The 15060-nt window shown below is 44.3% G+C and overlaps 1 protein-coding gene across 4 annotated transcripts in view; it reads left to right on the top strand.

The window, feature by feature from the left end:
* The window catches only part of USP25 (ubiquitin specific peptidase 25), a 147095-nt gene that overhangs the window by 98270 nt on the left and 33765 nt on the right, over positions 1 to 15060 (top strand). For all 4 annotated transcript variants that reach the window (XM_084619796.1, XM_084619797.1, XM_084619799.1 and 1 more), the window contains 4 exons: positions 1635 to 1730; positions 2011 to 2172; positions 5051 to 5259; positions 6100 to 6170. In XM_084619796.1, coding sequence (XP_084475922.1) covers positions 1635 to 1730; positions 2011 to 2172; positions 5051 to 5259; positions 6100 to 6170 — 538 coding nt within the window. The remainder of the gene's footprint in view (positions 1 to 1634; positions 1731 to 2010; positions 2173 to 5050; positions 5260 to 6099; positions 6171 to 15060) is intronic.

The raw sequence follows: 15060 nt of genomic DNA, 5'->3' as shown, positions 1-15060 counted from the left end.
GTGTGTTTACAGATTAAATCACACAGAATTGGTTAAACTGCCAGTTTTTCTTACACTGGGTTAAGTCATAGTAATCATAGAACTGGAAGGGACCTCAAGAGGTCATCTAGTCCAGTCCCCTGCACTTGTGCAGGACTAATTATCTAGACCAGTAGTGGGCAACCTGCCGCCCGTCAGGGTAATGCGCTGGCGGGCCGCGAGGCAGTCTGTGTTGACGATCCGCTGGCCGCCACTTCCCGCAGCTCCCATTGGCCGGGAATGGCGAAGCATGGTCACTGGGAGCTGCGGGCGGCCGTGCCTGCGGACAGTCAATGTAAACACTGTCTCACAGCCTGCCAGCGGATTACCGTGATGCCCACCACTGATCTAGACCATTCCTGACAGGTGTTTGTCTAACCTGCTCTTAAAAATCTCCAATGATGGAGATTCCACAGTCTCCCTAGGCAATTTATTCCAGTGCTTAACCACCCTGACAGGGAGTTTTTCCTAATGTCCAACCTAAACCTCCCTTGCTGCAATTTAACTCCATTGTAATGTTACATTGTAAAGAGCATTGCTTAATTGTTAATGGTTTGTAATAATCATTTTAGTAGGTTCATGCAACTGACAAAAATTGTAGGTATGTTGCTATTTATATTACTGAAACACACTCCATGCTACAGCTTTTGACCCAGCTTATAACTAGTTACTTAAATGATTAGTCTGAACAGTGTTATTCCATAGTGTTTCAAATACTATTTCCCCAATGTTTAAGATGTGCACATGGAATACGTTACTGCACAGACTGTTAAGCCAGTTAGGAGCACTTGAGGGTTATGTCCACACTGCCGAAAAAAGGGTGCTGTACTAGTTTACAGAGTGCAGGGTGAAATACTGTTAGCTGATGAGGATGTGGTATAAACCAACCATGTTTGTGAGGACAGACCATTTTCATGAGTCACTATGAGTAACTATCAAAAAGCATGTTGAGAAGTAGTTACGATATATTTGTATTTGTTGTGTGGACAGAATTTTAGAGCTTGGGAATCAGACTTTTCTGAAAGTTTTATAATGCCAAATATGATGCCAAAGATTAGCATAAGCTTGTATTTTGTATAAGTAATTCAAGTCAGAATGAAATTAATTAAAAATATTCTTCTGATTAATAGTGGACAAACAAATGTAAATGTCTTAAGCCTGTTCCACGTTTAATTTAGGTGGATATAGGTTCTGAAGGCTGTGAAAAATACATACTCCTGAATGCTATGGTTAATCCAACTAGACCTCCGGTGAGCACATGGGTAGGTTGATGGAAGAATTGTTCTGTTGACCTAGCTACCTTTGCTCAAAGAGGTAAATTAACTACATTGACGGAAAAAAACCCTTCTGATGATGTAGGAAGTGCCTATGCTACGGTGCTGCAGTAGTGTAGCTGCAATGCTGAAGCTACGCTGTTGTAGGGCCTATGGTGTAGACATGGCCTTATCATTAGTCTCTTCTTTTACATGTGTGTTTTAATGCATCGTAAGTGGACAAAAAATGATTTTAGTGAATCAAACTCAGTTGTTAGTGAATGTGCATGACAGTTAATAGAGTTCAGTGTCACTACTGAAATGCAGAAGGGTGATTCCTTGTCTACCATTTTGTTTTCACAGATACATGCACAAAAACAGAGAAATTACAAGAATTAAACGGGATGAGATCAAGAGACTTAAAGAGTATCTCACAGTGTTACAGCAGAGATTAGAACGGTACTACAGATGATTTTTCCAAACATAAGTGCAAGTGACATTGAATTGTAGGCTGTACAGATCAGAATAATTCATGGTCTTTTATATATAATTAAGTGTTCCGAAGTTCCTCTTAGACCTTTGTTCCATTCCACTTGCAACTTCTGTGGAATGTTTATTTAAGCAAAATAATTAAATGCATGGAATTTATTATGGCAGGTTTATTTTACTTAATTGTAGTCTGCCAAAAATTCCATTTTGTATGAGTGCCATGATATTTATACATTTCTATGGTTAACAGATATTTAAGCTATGGTTCTGGTCCTAAACGATTCCCCCTGGTAGATGTCCTACAATATGCATTGGAGTTTGCATCAAGTAAACCTGTCTGCACTTCTCCAATTGATGATATTGATGCTAGTGCTCCCCCTAGTGGTACTGTAACAACACAGACGATACCAAGGTAAAAATGAGATCTCATTTGTGTGTGTTCTTTGTTTAGCGTTTCTGGTTTTAGGTGTTTTTTTTTTTAGGCAAATTATGGATCACTTTTAAGGAATGAAGTTTGCCTCCAGTATGAGGAATGACTAGGAGGAGGGAGAGGAGTTGTTTTTTTTAATATTTTTGTCCAATAATAGTAAAAATGAGCCCTCTTAAAAGCCAGAGCTCCTAACTAATATGGGAAGTTCTAGGATTTGCTCCTCCTCCTCATGAATATTTTTCAGTAATAACAAAAATACTCAATATATAGTATTTTTGTAATGTATTTATAAAAACCTATTCTCAAATTTTGTTTTGGTGAAGATTTGTCAATTTTAAACTAAAACCAGAAGCCATATTGCTGTGTATTGTGAATTATCTCTAAGAAAAATTTATCTTAGTGATAGAATTATGTGACCCTATGAGCTCATCTGTTCTGTTAATGTCTGATTCTAGTTATAAAACTTAAACTTTCCTAAAAACTGAATTATTATAGTTTGAGTGACAGTTGCAATTCTAAAATGAATACAAGATTTTATAGGTGTATAAATTATACATCACTGGAAAAATATATTATCAGAATCCATATGCGTGTGTTGAATGACTCCAAGTGTTGCTTTAATCCAGCAATGATCTGCATTTCTAAATTTCAGTCATATGCTATTTGCTCTTCTTATGCTTCATTACTTAAAATTGCTGTTTGATCATGTTGGTTTAGGTAAGTGTCGGAATACCATGCTGACAGAGGTCAAATTCTGCCCTTATTTCCACCCCATTGAAGTAAATAGATTTGAGAGATTTGCAGATGAGAATCGAACATGGCACTGTGACAATGAATCAGTGCTTTCATACTAACCGATTCATTGGGATAGTAGGTCCCAATCCAGCAAAGCAACTAAAGACTTGCGTAACTTGCGAGTATCCCTGCTGAAGTAAATGGATCAAAAGTTTTCTTTTAAAAAGTGCTGAAGTGCTTTGCTGGTACTGCTCTGATCATCATGAATATAGAAACTTCCTATTAATAAAATAGGTGACAGACTCCAGCAAGGGAACACTGTTTGCCTGAATTACACTACAGAAAGTGCTTTGCTGTTTAAAATGTGCTGTGTACTGAGATCATTTTGTGAGAAGAGAGTATTGTGACTTTTAGGCCCATATGTTAGAAACATTAAAAACACAAATCAGATTAGCATACCTTCAACTATAAGCATTCCCTGAGTTCTCCAAATCACAATATACTCCAGTCAATCTCAAATAACCTCATGAGGCATTATCCCAAGTAAATAGATCTGTTTTGCTATGAAGGTTAACTAATTTGGGCTCTGTCATATGTACAAATCTGGAAACTAAGCACAAATTTTTTTAGCCGACGCCGAAATGGGGAGGCATAAGGGCAAAAGTGGTCTATGGGGCTGTGTATAAACTTGGTTGTTTTTTAATTTCCCACCATTGCTACCAAAGGACATAGTAGTAGTTACTCCTGGTGTAATTCTGTGCCAAAAAATTCAAAATTCTGTTCACAACATTTTAAAATTCTACATTATTTTGCATCTCTTACTTTTCAAAATAACACAATATAATCACACCAGTTTCAATTATTTTGGTAATTTATTTCAAAGTACCCGTCAGCACATATATCTGTAACAATACACACAACAAAAAAGATTCAGGAAATGTTTTTTGACAAATGGATTCCTTACTAGGCTTATTAATCCAAAACTGAGTAATAATTCATTTAAACTACAATACTGAACCGTATTTCCCACCCCTCTCAAAAGCAATGCAAAGCCTTGGGGAAGTCAGGGGTAACAGAGGAGCTGAGGGAGAGGGAAGTAATGGCTGGGCAGGAGCTTGGAGGGTTATTGGATATGGGTGGGAGAAGTATGGAACAGTTTGGGGGTTTTTTGCATGGGAGGGATTGTTTGGGAGTAGGGGAGCTTCCCCCAGGCAGACACTGGCTGACCCCTAGCTTCTCCCATTCAGTCAGGCACATCTGCCCCGTCCCCACACCTCATCCCCATGTGTCCCTTCAGTCCCATTCAGCCACCCTCTCTCATCCTATACCTATGTGGCCCTCACCCCCCACTGCCATTCAGCCCCTGCCTCAATGCTATCACCCCACTAGCTCGTGTGCCCCTTCCCCAGTCTGTCGTCCCGTGTCGTTCCCCCCCCCCACCACCACTAGCCCTTCTGGTCCCCAGTCTATGTGACCTCCCAGCAACCCTGTGTGCCCTGTTCTCTCCGTCCTCCCATATCTTATGCCTCCTCGCCTGGCCCCATGGGCATGGTGCTGTGAGGAAAGTAGCCTCTGCCCCCTCCCTCTCTGCAGCTGCCTGCTCAGGCCCTGAGCTGGCTGACCTCTCTTCTGGTACCACAGCAGCCCTTGCTGGGAGAAAGGTGTAATTGCAGCGTCTCCCCAGCAGAATGTATTATTCTTTGCGGGGAGGAATCTGCAGGGAACATAGATTCTTCATGTGCGCAGTGGTGCAGAATTCCCCTAGGAGTAAATAGCAGCAGTGTTAACGCAGATGTTTACCCTTGTCACAGGAGCTTGTGCTCACTAGAGCTCCCATTGTTGCTCGCACTGTTGGATTAATACCAGTTTAGCAATGGTGGAAATCCGAAGAAAAAGTCTACTGTGGACAAGGTGTAAGGAAACCAGTACTTAATTTGTGGACTGTATTGCTTTAACTTGATAACTGTTAGCTTTAAAGTGTTTAAAATTGCTCAGATTAAAAACCAAAAATGATTAGGGATTGGTTGGTTTATATTTCAGCTACAAGTGTCTGTGAAGTCAATTTCTGTATAGCTTGTGTATAGGAAGTTTGAAGTCTCTTGTTTCATATTTTAAATAAATACAGCACAACAGAACAACAGGGGCCTTCATCTTCAGAGATACCAAGCACATCACCTGTCCAAAGATCAGTAATACACAAACCATTCACACAGTCCCGAATTCCTCCAGACCTGCCAATGCATCCAGCACCAAGACACATAACGGAAGAAGAGCTTTCAGTGTTAGAGGGCTGTTTACATCGTTGGAGGACTGAAGTAGAAAATGACACTAGAGGTACTCTGAGAAAGTAGAGACTACAGTTGCTTTTGAAAAGGGTTACTGAAAATGTTTTGCTTCTGGAGGAAGAAAATAAGTGTGTTTTGACTTAAATCATTTTTCCTAATTCTTACTGAATTTACATTTGTCTTCAACAGACAGATGAAGGAAAAACATCTATTATTAACAAAAATATCAGTCTGTCTCAGATGGTAAAACATTGACGTCTAGCCCCAAACCTTGCCTTTTCACATTGGAATTGGGCTTGTACCCTATGCAGGCTTTGCTGTGCTGTGTGATATGGAGGGGTGGGAGGGGAAGAGAAGTGGTACTTGCACTGGTAGATTTTTCCATCATTGTCCTGTAGCTGTCAGTGTGACAGGCAGTTTAAAGAGTTATGCCAGCTTGTGACTGGGCCTTTTGTGGGTGCACAACCTGGGACATCTCTTGGGACTCTTTTGGGAGAGCGCAGTGAGCTTCTTTGCAAAAGCTACTTACAGTTGCAGGGCCTTTGTTTGGGAGAGTGCATGGATTGCTCCCTTGGTGTGGGGCACAAGGAAGGGCACTAACTGTTCAAACAAGGGCAGGAACAAAGTAAAGCCACTTTCTTGCCCATAGAGAGCACCTGGTATCTTATGAGGAGCAGGCTGCATTGTCCCTGGGATTGTGGCATTTGTATTCAGTTCTGAGAAACCAGTGTCTGGCATGTGAGTGGTTAACATTAATTTTTAAATAAGATTAGAACTATTTATCCTTATTTGAGCCTTGGAAAAAGTGAAGATGTAGCATATTGTAGAAGCATATAGATAACTCATAGTGGTGGCATAGAAGGATCTGACTTTTTTCTTATTCCCTTAGACTTGCAGGAAAGCATATCTAGAATACATCGGACAATTGAATTGATGTACTCTGACAAATCAATGGTCCAGGTCAGTAAAATGTCCACATGAGATCATAAGAAAAAATAGATCATTTTAATCTTTTTAATGAAAGATGTTTCTTTAAGTCAGTTTTTTTTAAAAAAAAAAAAAGCAGTGTATAATGTGTTGAGGTCCTTAATCAGAAGATCAGAGAGTTTTGTAGACCCTAAATACACACCACTAAGTCAAAGAATAATTCTGTAATACCTATTTTACAGAGAAGTCAGGTGTTAGAAATGAAGTGACTTAACCAATGTTGTGATACAAATGTGTGGCAAAACCCAGAATACCTGATTCTATGCAGCTGTGTTGACTGTAATTTTAGCATTGCATAATAGAAGCTATTTAGGCTGTTGAGTGAGGTACTTCCAATTAAGATAAGAGACCATTTTAAAAAGAGGAAAAAATATTTGAATAAAAATACAGGAAACCTATTTCCTATATGTTTATATTTCATCTTCATTTCTTATTCATTTTACTTTGAAAGTTCTACAATATGACTCAGAATTTCACCTCTATTTAACACTTGATTAAACACCCCTTAACTACAGGTATTTGGAACTACCTATATAAATCCATATTAAGCAAGAGTTATTTTAATTCTATCCTGATTAAGCATCAGTCAGTCTTTTTACTATCATGCTAAACCATTTTCTTGGGGGACAAAGCTTGTTAAGTGATATATTTTGTACTGTGATCAGCAATATTAAGTCATCATAATATATAGTAGTGGCTCCTTCAGTAGTCTTGTATCCAATTAATCCTCTTTCCATGTGTGTGTTTTTTGGGTTTTTTATGTGTGGTTTTTAACTATTAACATTGGTACCTATTTGTTGGTATGGCAAATTACAGACATAAGACGATGCTTCCAGGTTCCAAAGAGCTTACAGGCAAAATTCAAGGTAAATGTACCAAAGTTAGGAAAGGAAAAGGAGGGATGAGGTCTACAACTGAAGAATTATCTGTCCATCATTTCTTTTGTCGCAACAAGGAAGAGATGAAAATTTATTTGATCCAGTTTACGAGAAGGGCCTATAGGTGATGTGGGAGTGCTTCATGAGCATCCTTCTGCTAGTCTTATGGAAGCCCTCTTGTGGTGTTTGGTGGAGGGCAGCCACCAAGGTGCAGAAGGGATTGTGACAAAGTTCCTCCTCTGCCTTGGTGGGTCCTGCGCTTTTTGGCAGATTTGCTCACCTCAGAGGTTCACAGCAGCTCTCAGTTTGGCTGCTCTGCTAGAGGCTCAAACCTGCTGTTCATTAAGCTAACCTCATCCCTGGCCAGCATGGGGGAAACGGAGAACAATCTCCTCAGTCTCTGTTGTCCCACCTAGTGGGTCAGGGACAGTCCGGATCCAGATTAGACCTTCCCTTCTGGTGTTGCTCACAGATGAGGTCAACTCCTCCTGTGTCCAATCAGGAGTTGGGAGGATGGGGGGAAGCCGGGCCTGCCCTCTGCACCGGGTTCCAGCCCAGGGCCCTGTGGATAGCAGCTGTCTACAATGTCTCCTGTATCAGCTGCATGACAGCTACAACTCCCTCGGCTATTTCCCCATGGCTTCTCCCTAGCACCGTCTTTATCCTCACCACAGGATCTTCCTCGTGAAGCCTGATCACGTTTGTACTCCTCAGTCCTCCAGCAGCATGCCTCCTCAGTCCCTGCCCCTTGCATGCCCTCCACTAACTGATGGGAGGTCCCTTTTAAACCAGTCCTGATTAGTCTGCTTGCTATAATGCATTCTAGGATGTTCTTAATTGGCTCCAAATGTCTTAAGTAGCTTGCCTTAATTGGTTCTAGCAGGTTCCTGATTGCTCTAATGCAGCCCCTGCTCTGGTCAGTCAGGGAACAGCAACCTGCTTCTCCAGTGGCCAGTAGATTGGCCCTTGACTCCTCTCCTATAGCCCTCTGGCCTGGAGGGAGGCAGGAGGCTGCTTCTTCAGCTGCTGCTAGGCCTTGGGCTCTCACTGCTGCTGCTCCAGCTACTCCCCTAGCTGGCCAGACAACCCTCCACTTCTCTGCTGCCAGGCTGCTGAACCGCGCGCACACACACCCCGCTCCCAGTTGTTGCTGCTCCTGCTGCAGCCCTTGCGAGGGGCCTGCTGGCCCGCTCCCCAGAGGAGGGGAGTGAGGGGCCCCAGCTGTTGCTACTGCTGCTGTGGACACCACCACCACCTGCGAGGGGTCCTTCCTGCCTGGCCACCAGACTCACTGCTGGAGCCTTGAGGAGGAAGAAGAGGACCATCTGCTGCTGGGGGAGTGCGCAGAGACTCTGCAGACCACTGTGGAGGGGGCCTTCAAGGACTGAGTAATTTTCAAACTCTGCTCTTGTGGTGGGGGTCTTGACTGTGTTTGTGGGATCACGCGGGGGTGTGGCGTGGAGCCTGCCCCCTTGTCCATCTATGTCTCCCCCCCGCCCTCACCACCATCGCTGTCCCCTCCACCACCCCCACTGGCCGCTTACCATCTGCCTCAGCTCCTGCCTCTAGGACTCAGCTGCTTACCTGGCTTGCTGTGCCCTTTTGCCACCATTTGGGCCTGAAGCAGCAGCCAGCATAAACAGACTTTCTTTTGCAAGCACAAGTGGGCGCACATGCCTCCGCCTCTCCCCCCACCCCACCACCCTGGACTGACATCCTACCCACCCCCGCAGCTGTCTCCCCCTCTCACCTCACAGCCCTTTGCCCCAGCCCCTCAGCTTGTTTGTTTGCCTTTTCCCTCTGCAGTTTTGCTTGTTTGTTTGCCCCGCCCCAGCCGCTAAAGCTAGCCCCTTAGTTTCCCTGTCCTACCCCCAGCCTGGTTGCTCCCTGCCCTGCACCGTGGTTCCTCTGCCCTGACTGGCCCTTTGCTCTGTGCACCCATGCCCCCTCCCGTGCGCTTGTGCCCCTCCCTTGTTTCAGTTTGAACCCCTGTCTCACTGCACTCCTCCCAGTGCTATTATAGCCCCCCATCCCCTAGTGCAGCTATAGGAGCCCGAATCCCATCCTGATGTCAGCCTGCTGCCACTCAGCTTGCTGCCGGTCTGGGGTTCCGTCCGCCGGCTCCTGCCAGCCAGGGTCCCGGCTGCCAGCCCCGCTCACCCCACTGCTGGTCTGGGATCCCGGCCCTACCCACGTAGAGTGGGTACCTACCTTCTCCCTGGTTCTAGCCCATTCTCTTCCTCTCTCTCTCTCTGCACTGAGCTGTGGGTGGGAGTGCGCTGAGCACAGGGCTGGGGGTGAAGGAGCAGGCTGGGGTTGGGGTTTAGGGTCTGGCCAGGAGCTAGAATGAAGGAGGGGGCTCAGGGTTGGGGCAGGAGGTTTGGGTGTGGAGTGCTTACCTGGGCAGCTCCCATTTGGTGTGAGGGGTGCAGGAGCTCCTGTTTGGTGCTCAGGGTGGGGGTGAGAATGTGGGGGGTGCGGGAGGCTGGGTATGTGTGGGGGGTGCAGGAGTCAGGGAATGGGGTGTGGGGGGGTGCTTGAGTAAAGGCTGGGGTTGTGGGGGGTTCAGGGAGCAGGGCAGGAGACTGGGGGGGTGAGGGGTGCCGGGATCAGGGCAGAGGGCTGGGGGGGAGTGTGTATGTGAGGACGGTGCAGGAGTCAGGGCAGAGCGCTGGGGGCATGTGAAGGGGGGGTGCTGGAGTCTGGGTATGGGGGGTGCTGAAGTCAAGGCTGGGGTTGGGGGGGGTGCAGGGATCAGGGCAGAGGGTTGGGGCTGTATGGGGGGTACAGGGGTCAGGGCAGAGGGTGTGTGTGAGGGGGTGCAGGAGTCAAGGTAGAGGGCTGGGTGTGTGTGAGGGAGTGCAGGAGTCGGCATGGGGGGCTGGGTGTGTGTGAGGGAGTGCAGGAGTCAGCATGGGGGGCTGGGTGTGTGTGAGGGGGTGCAGGAGTCAGGGCAGAGGGCTGGGAGGGGGTCAGGGCAGAGGGCTGGGAGTGTGTGAGGGGGTGCAGGAGTCAGGGCAGAGGGCTGGGAGGGGGTCAGGGCAGAGGGCTGGGGGTGTGAGTGTGGGCTAGAGTTGTGGGGGTGCTCCCAGCCCCCTGCCCAGAGCAGCTTATGGCAGGGGGTTGGAGGGGATATGCCCTGATTCCACCCCGTCCCCAAGGCCCCGACTCCGCCTCCTCCCCGGGGCAGCGAGTGCGCTGCAGCTCCGCTTCTCCCCCTCCCTTGCAAGGGCCATCAGCTGATCAGCGGCAGGGGGAGAGAGGAGGAGGGGCAGGCACCCAGCATGGTGGGGAAAGGGGGGACCTTGCCTGCCCTGCAGCAGCCAGCAGGACCAAGCTTCTTCACCCTACATGTGCGGTGGGGTGGGGGGCGGAGAAGAGCGGGCCGGGGCTGGCAGGATTTTTAATGGCATGCTGCTGCCTGCCAGGGTCCCGGCCTGGGTTCAGCAGTGGGCTGAGCGGGGGCCCGCAGCTGGGACCCGGCAGGCAGCAGCATGCCATTAAAAATCGGTTTGTGTGCAGTCTTTGGCATGCGTGCCATAGGTTGCCGACCCCTGCTTTAAGGGAACTGTGTTATTGAGTAACCAGTGAGGTATAATAGAAGTTAATTTGGGCTGGCTTGGTAAATCTAAATATTGGAATATCCACCAGCTTTGGGGATTGCCCCATTCTTTGCAGTTCACCCTAACTGAGTGACCTCTGGGCCTCCGGTCACAACATTGTTATGTATAAAGGGAGTCACGTAAGAGAGCTTGGGCAGGGCAATAGTGCAAGAGCTTCTGTTTTCAAGAAGCCGCGGTGAGTAGAAGAATACCTGCTTGACAGAGGCAGCTTGCTGGTATAATGCTTCTAAAAATATGAGGAGGAAAAAAATAAAAGGCCCCCTATTAACAGGGGGGCCTAATTTAAGCATTCTTCTAATTTTAAAAAATATGGAGTGGCATTCATATTAGCAAGATGCCCTATTGATAGGAGAAAGCAAACCATCATAGACATAAAATGTGAGTCAGCCCGTATGTGGAATGTGACATGGGAAGAAAACCAGTTCCTTATAGTGCATTATACTGAATGTATCATTAATTTAATATCTTCTTAGGTATTAGCTAATAGCTAATTAGAGTTAGGGAAGTGCTAGATAAATAACTTAACAGAGCCTAGGGAAATTCAAGGATGTGTATCTGAGATAGACACATTTAAAAAATGTGTTCCTCAAGTGAGTTTTCCTAATATACCGTATAGTTTTGAGAGGGTACCCTAGAACGGACACACCACTTACTCTGTACTACTTAAGTAATTTTTGCTTTCTCCTCCACACTGGTACTTGTGGAATTGCTGATTGATGTCTTCCCTGTTTGTTTACTTTAGAAAAACATAGCAAATCAACTGTGTTCCTTCCAATAAGAGCTATTCAATCAACTTACATTTTTCCTAGAGGTACATTAAAGCTTTAGTACAGTGTTTGTAATAAATATTGGCAGCTCAGTGCTGATATTCAGACTTTCCAGCAGACCTACCTAGATAGTGTCCCTTAAAGTTCCTCCTCACAGGCAGGATTTGTTAAGGTCTACGATATAACAAAGAGGATACATGCTGCAGGTCATCTAGCAGTAACATTTGGTAATTTGAAGGCTCACTGCTAAGTGCAACTATTAATTTTTTGGGACTGTAAGTTAGTTAGCAGTAAAGGCACCTAAGCTCTCTAAGAAGGTCTTCAGATGTCCAAACGCAATTCCAAATAAACTGTGGTTTGTTGACTTCTGTGTGACATGAAGAAACACCTACCTGGTCATTCACTTCTAGATGGCTACAATTTATTAGCCAACAAGCATTACATTGGAGCAAGGAGGATAATTTGGTGAAAAAGAGTAAAAAGGTTCTTATAGTCAAGACCCAGCCAATATATTGGGGCTCAGGTGTCATTTTATTTCCTTGAAAATATGTAATTCCATATCCAAGGAAGATGAAGATGCCACATTGATTTGTTGGTACCTGATGTGCCACTATACCCATTGCTTAATCTAAAGCAGCGGTGTGTGCATCAAAGGTTTAAAATGATAACTTGAGGTTCTGGAGGCTGCACAGATAGATACCCAACCAGCTTAGTATCATATTCTGGGAGTAGGGGTTGCCCCACAACACTGCTGTTCTTCGGAGCTGTCCTGACACAGTGAGGAGGAGGCTGATCTTTATAGTTGATTCAGCTGTCAACTTTTGAGTCTGGGCTATGGGAGTATAAAGGCATTTTGTTTTTCTTTTGTAGACTGCTTATGTGAGGGTACTTTTATAATAATCTTTTATTATTAATAGTGAGTTTCCAGTTGCTACAATCATTCCTTTTTAGGTTATAGTTCGAGGTTTGAGAGATTTCTGGATTCCATAAAACCAATTTCCTTGGAAGGATGGAACTGTGGTATTTGTTTTCTGTTTTGATAACCAGTGAAGGTTGTAATATATACTCTGACTATATAAAAAACAAGACTTCTGAAACATTACATTAAAGCTAAAAATCGTATGGGGAAACTGCAGTGGTCTATAAAGCCCTAGCAAAATGATCTTGTGACATTTATAGCTTAAATTCCTTTCTTGCCTTACCACCTTGACCAGGAAAGCCAAATAAATGGATTTATCAAAAGTTAATTGACATTTCTTCAAACTATATGAATACATGCCTTGTGAAACTAGAAATCTAAGTTTGTAATGGTCCTTTATTCCTATGGGAGTTCATTCCTCAGTGTTGGACTGTCCCCTGAGAAAGTTGCTGCACAGGTGAACTTTATCTTTACTGTAGAAAGCTGCCTTGTCTAAGTGGAGTTGTCAGTCATGCTCTTCATCCTGGCGCTTTAGGTGATCTTTTAGATATCGTTGTCCCAGGCCATTGAGTGTCTTGAAGGTAGGGACTAAGACCTTGGACTTTTGGCATAATATTCTTTATGGGATGGCCGTGTAGAGAGTGGAAGAGAGGTTTCATGGGCTCATGGTAGTCATGTTGCCGAGCAGACATATTGCAATATTCTGTGCTTGACAGTTTCGTAAAGGGTGATGTCTTCATTGCTCAGATGGGTTACGTTGCTGTAGTCCAGATAGGAGATGCATAACTGAGGCCAGGTCATTGGGCGCCAGATTGGGATTAAGTTTTCTAGACAGGCAGAGATAGTAGAAAGCATTACTTGTAGACACTGCTACATGAGAGTTTACTGTCAGTGAGAGTGCTCCTGGATCTCTTAAACTAGAATCTGAATTGAATTGACCGTGTGTGCATGTGCGTACGCATCTTCAACCACAGGAGACTGCAACATGGATGCAAACTTCAAAATGCTTTCCTCTTTCCACCACCATAATCTCTGTCTTGCTTGGGTTCGACCTCAATTGTCTGTTGTTCACCCATTAGCTGATCTTGTCCAAGGCCTGGACTATTGTGGTGCTAATAGTGTGGTAATGTGGGATTCAGGAAAGGTAGAGCTGTGTATCTGAATTTTCTGGTACTTGAGTCTGTCGTCTTACCAGTTCACTTAATGGCTACATATATATGTTGAATGGGATAGTAGAGAGAAGATTTCTCCAATTGGGCACCCAAAATCTCTAGTCATATCTGAAAATCTCGGTCATTCATGCTTTTTCAATTATCAGGATTACTCCATTCCATTCTCCTTCATTATTTCTTCCACTACGTCAGTGTTTTTATGCTGCTTTGTTAGCTCAGTTTGATGCAGGAAGGAAACAAGAGGGTGATAGGCGGGTGGGTACACAATTTTGAAAGTTTCCCTTCCTGGGGATGCCTCTCTTGTTACACACATTGGTAGTTACCACATGAAAGTTTAATGCTAATTACATACTTTGTGTGTTGCTGTGTACCATTAATCGCTTCTTGATATAATGGTTTATTGTGAGATACAGCTACTGGTACAGAATTCAGTTGTTAGCACTATACATCTCTCTCTTCATGGAAGGCTGCAATTAACATTCCTTGATCAGACTAAACAGTTCTGGCAGCTAGTTTGGCAGCAATAAAGAGGGATTGAAGTTAACCCAATTAGCACAATTTTATTTAAAACTCAATTAAAACCTCAGTCCCAATGGGTTGTACTGTGCTATGCTTGTGGTGGGGAATGTCATCAGAAAGGCGTACAGAGGCTCCCCCCCCCCAGCCCCATTAGTCTTTCTAATTAATCTGCATACCCATATTCCTTTTAAAAAATGCTACCAAACCAGTTTGGTAACTCAGCTGTATTTGAACAATGTTACCCACCCAGGACACTCATTTCACAGGACTGCCAAGATTCTTTCAGCTGGGGTTGCCAGCACTAAGGAGCTTTACAGAGGGCAATGTTCCTGTCTCAGGGACAGATGCAACCTTTGCTCCTCTTCCACTTTTCCTGCTGGCTAGTTGTGAAGCAGCCTTACAGTTTCAGGGAGTTTGCATAGCCTCGTAGCTCAAAGAAACTGATATACAGTAGAACTTTGGGAATGGAGGTTATTTGTAACTCTGAAATGTTCATAACTGAACAGAAACATTACGGTTGTTTTTTCAAAAGTTTACAACTGAACGATGATTTAATACAGCTTTGAAACTTTACTCTGAAGAAGAAAAATGCTACTTTTAACCATCTTAATTTAAATGAAACAAGCACAGAAAGTTTCCTTACCTTCTCAAATCTTCTTTTAATCTTGTCAAATCTTTCCCTTTATTTTTTTTTAGTAGTTTACATTTAACACAGTAGTGTACTGTATTTGTGTTGGGGTTGTTTTGTTTTTGTTTTTTTCGTCTCTTCTGCTGTCTGTGTACTTCCAGTTCCAAATGAGGTGCGTGGTTGACTGGTCAGTTCGTAACTCTGCTGTTCATAACTCTGAGGTCTACTGTTTTGAGAATGGTAGGCTGGAATATTAGGGGCAAGTAAAAACCCTGTAATTACTTCAGGGAACATTCCAATATCCCTAATCATTGTCATAAGTGATCTTATTTTTTTATCATGACGATAACACAAATA

This window comes from Lepidochelys olivacea (genome assembly GCF_965140295.1).
Source record: "Lepidochelys olivacea isolate rLepOli2 genome assembly, chromosome: 1".
NCBI classification, from domain to species: Eukaryota; Metazoa; Chordata; order Testudines; family Cheloniidae; genus Lepidochelys; species Lepidochelys olivacea.
The sequence above is the reverse complement of the archived record's forward strand: the minus strand, read 5'-3'. Positions and strand labels throughout refer to the sequence as shown.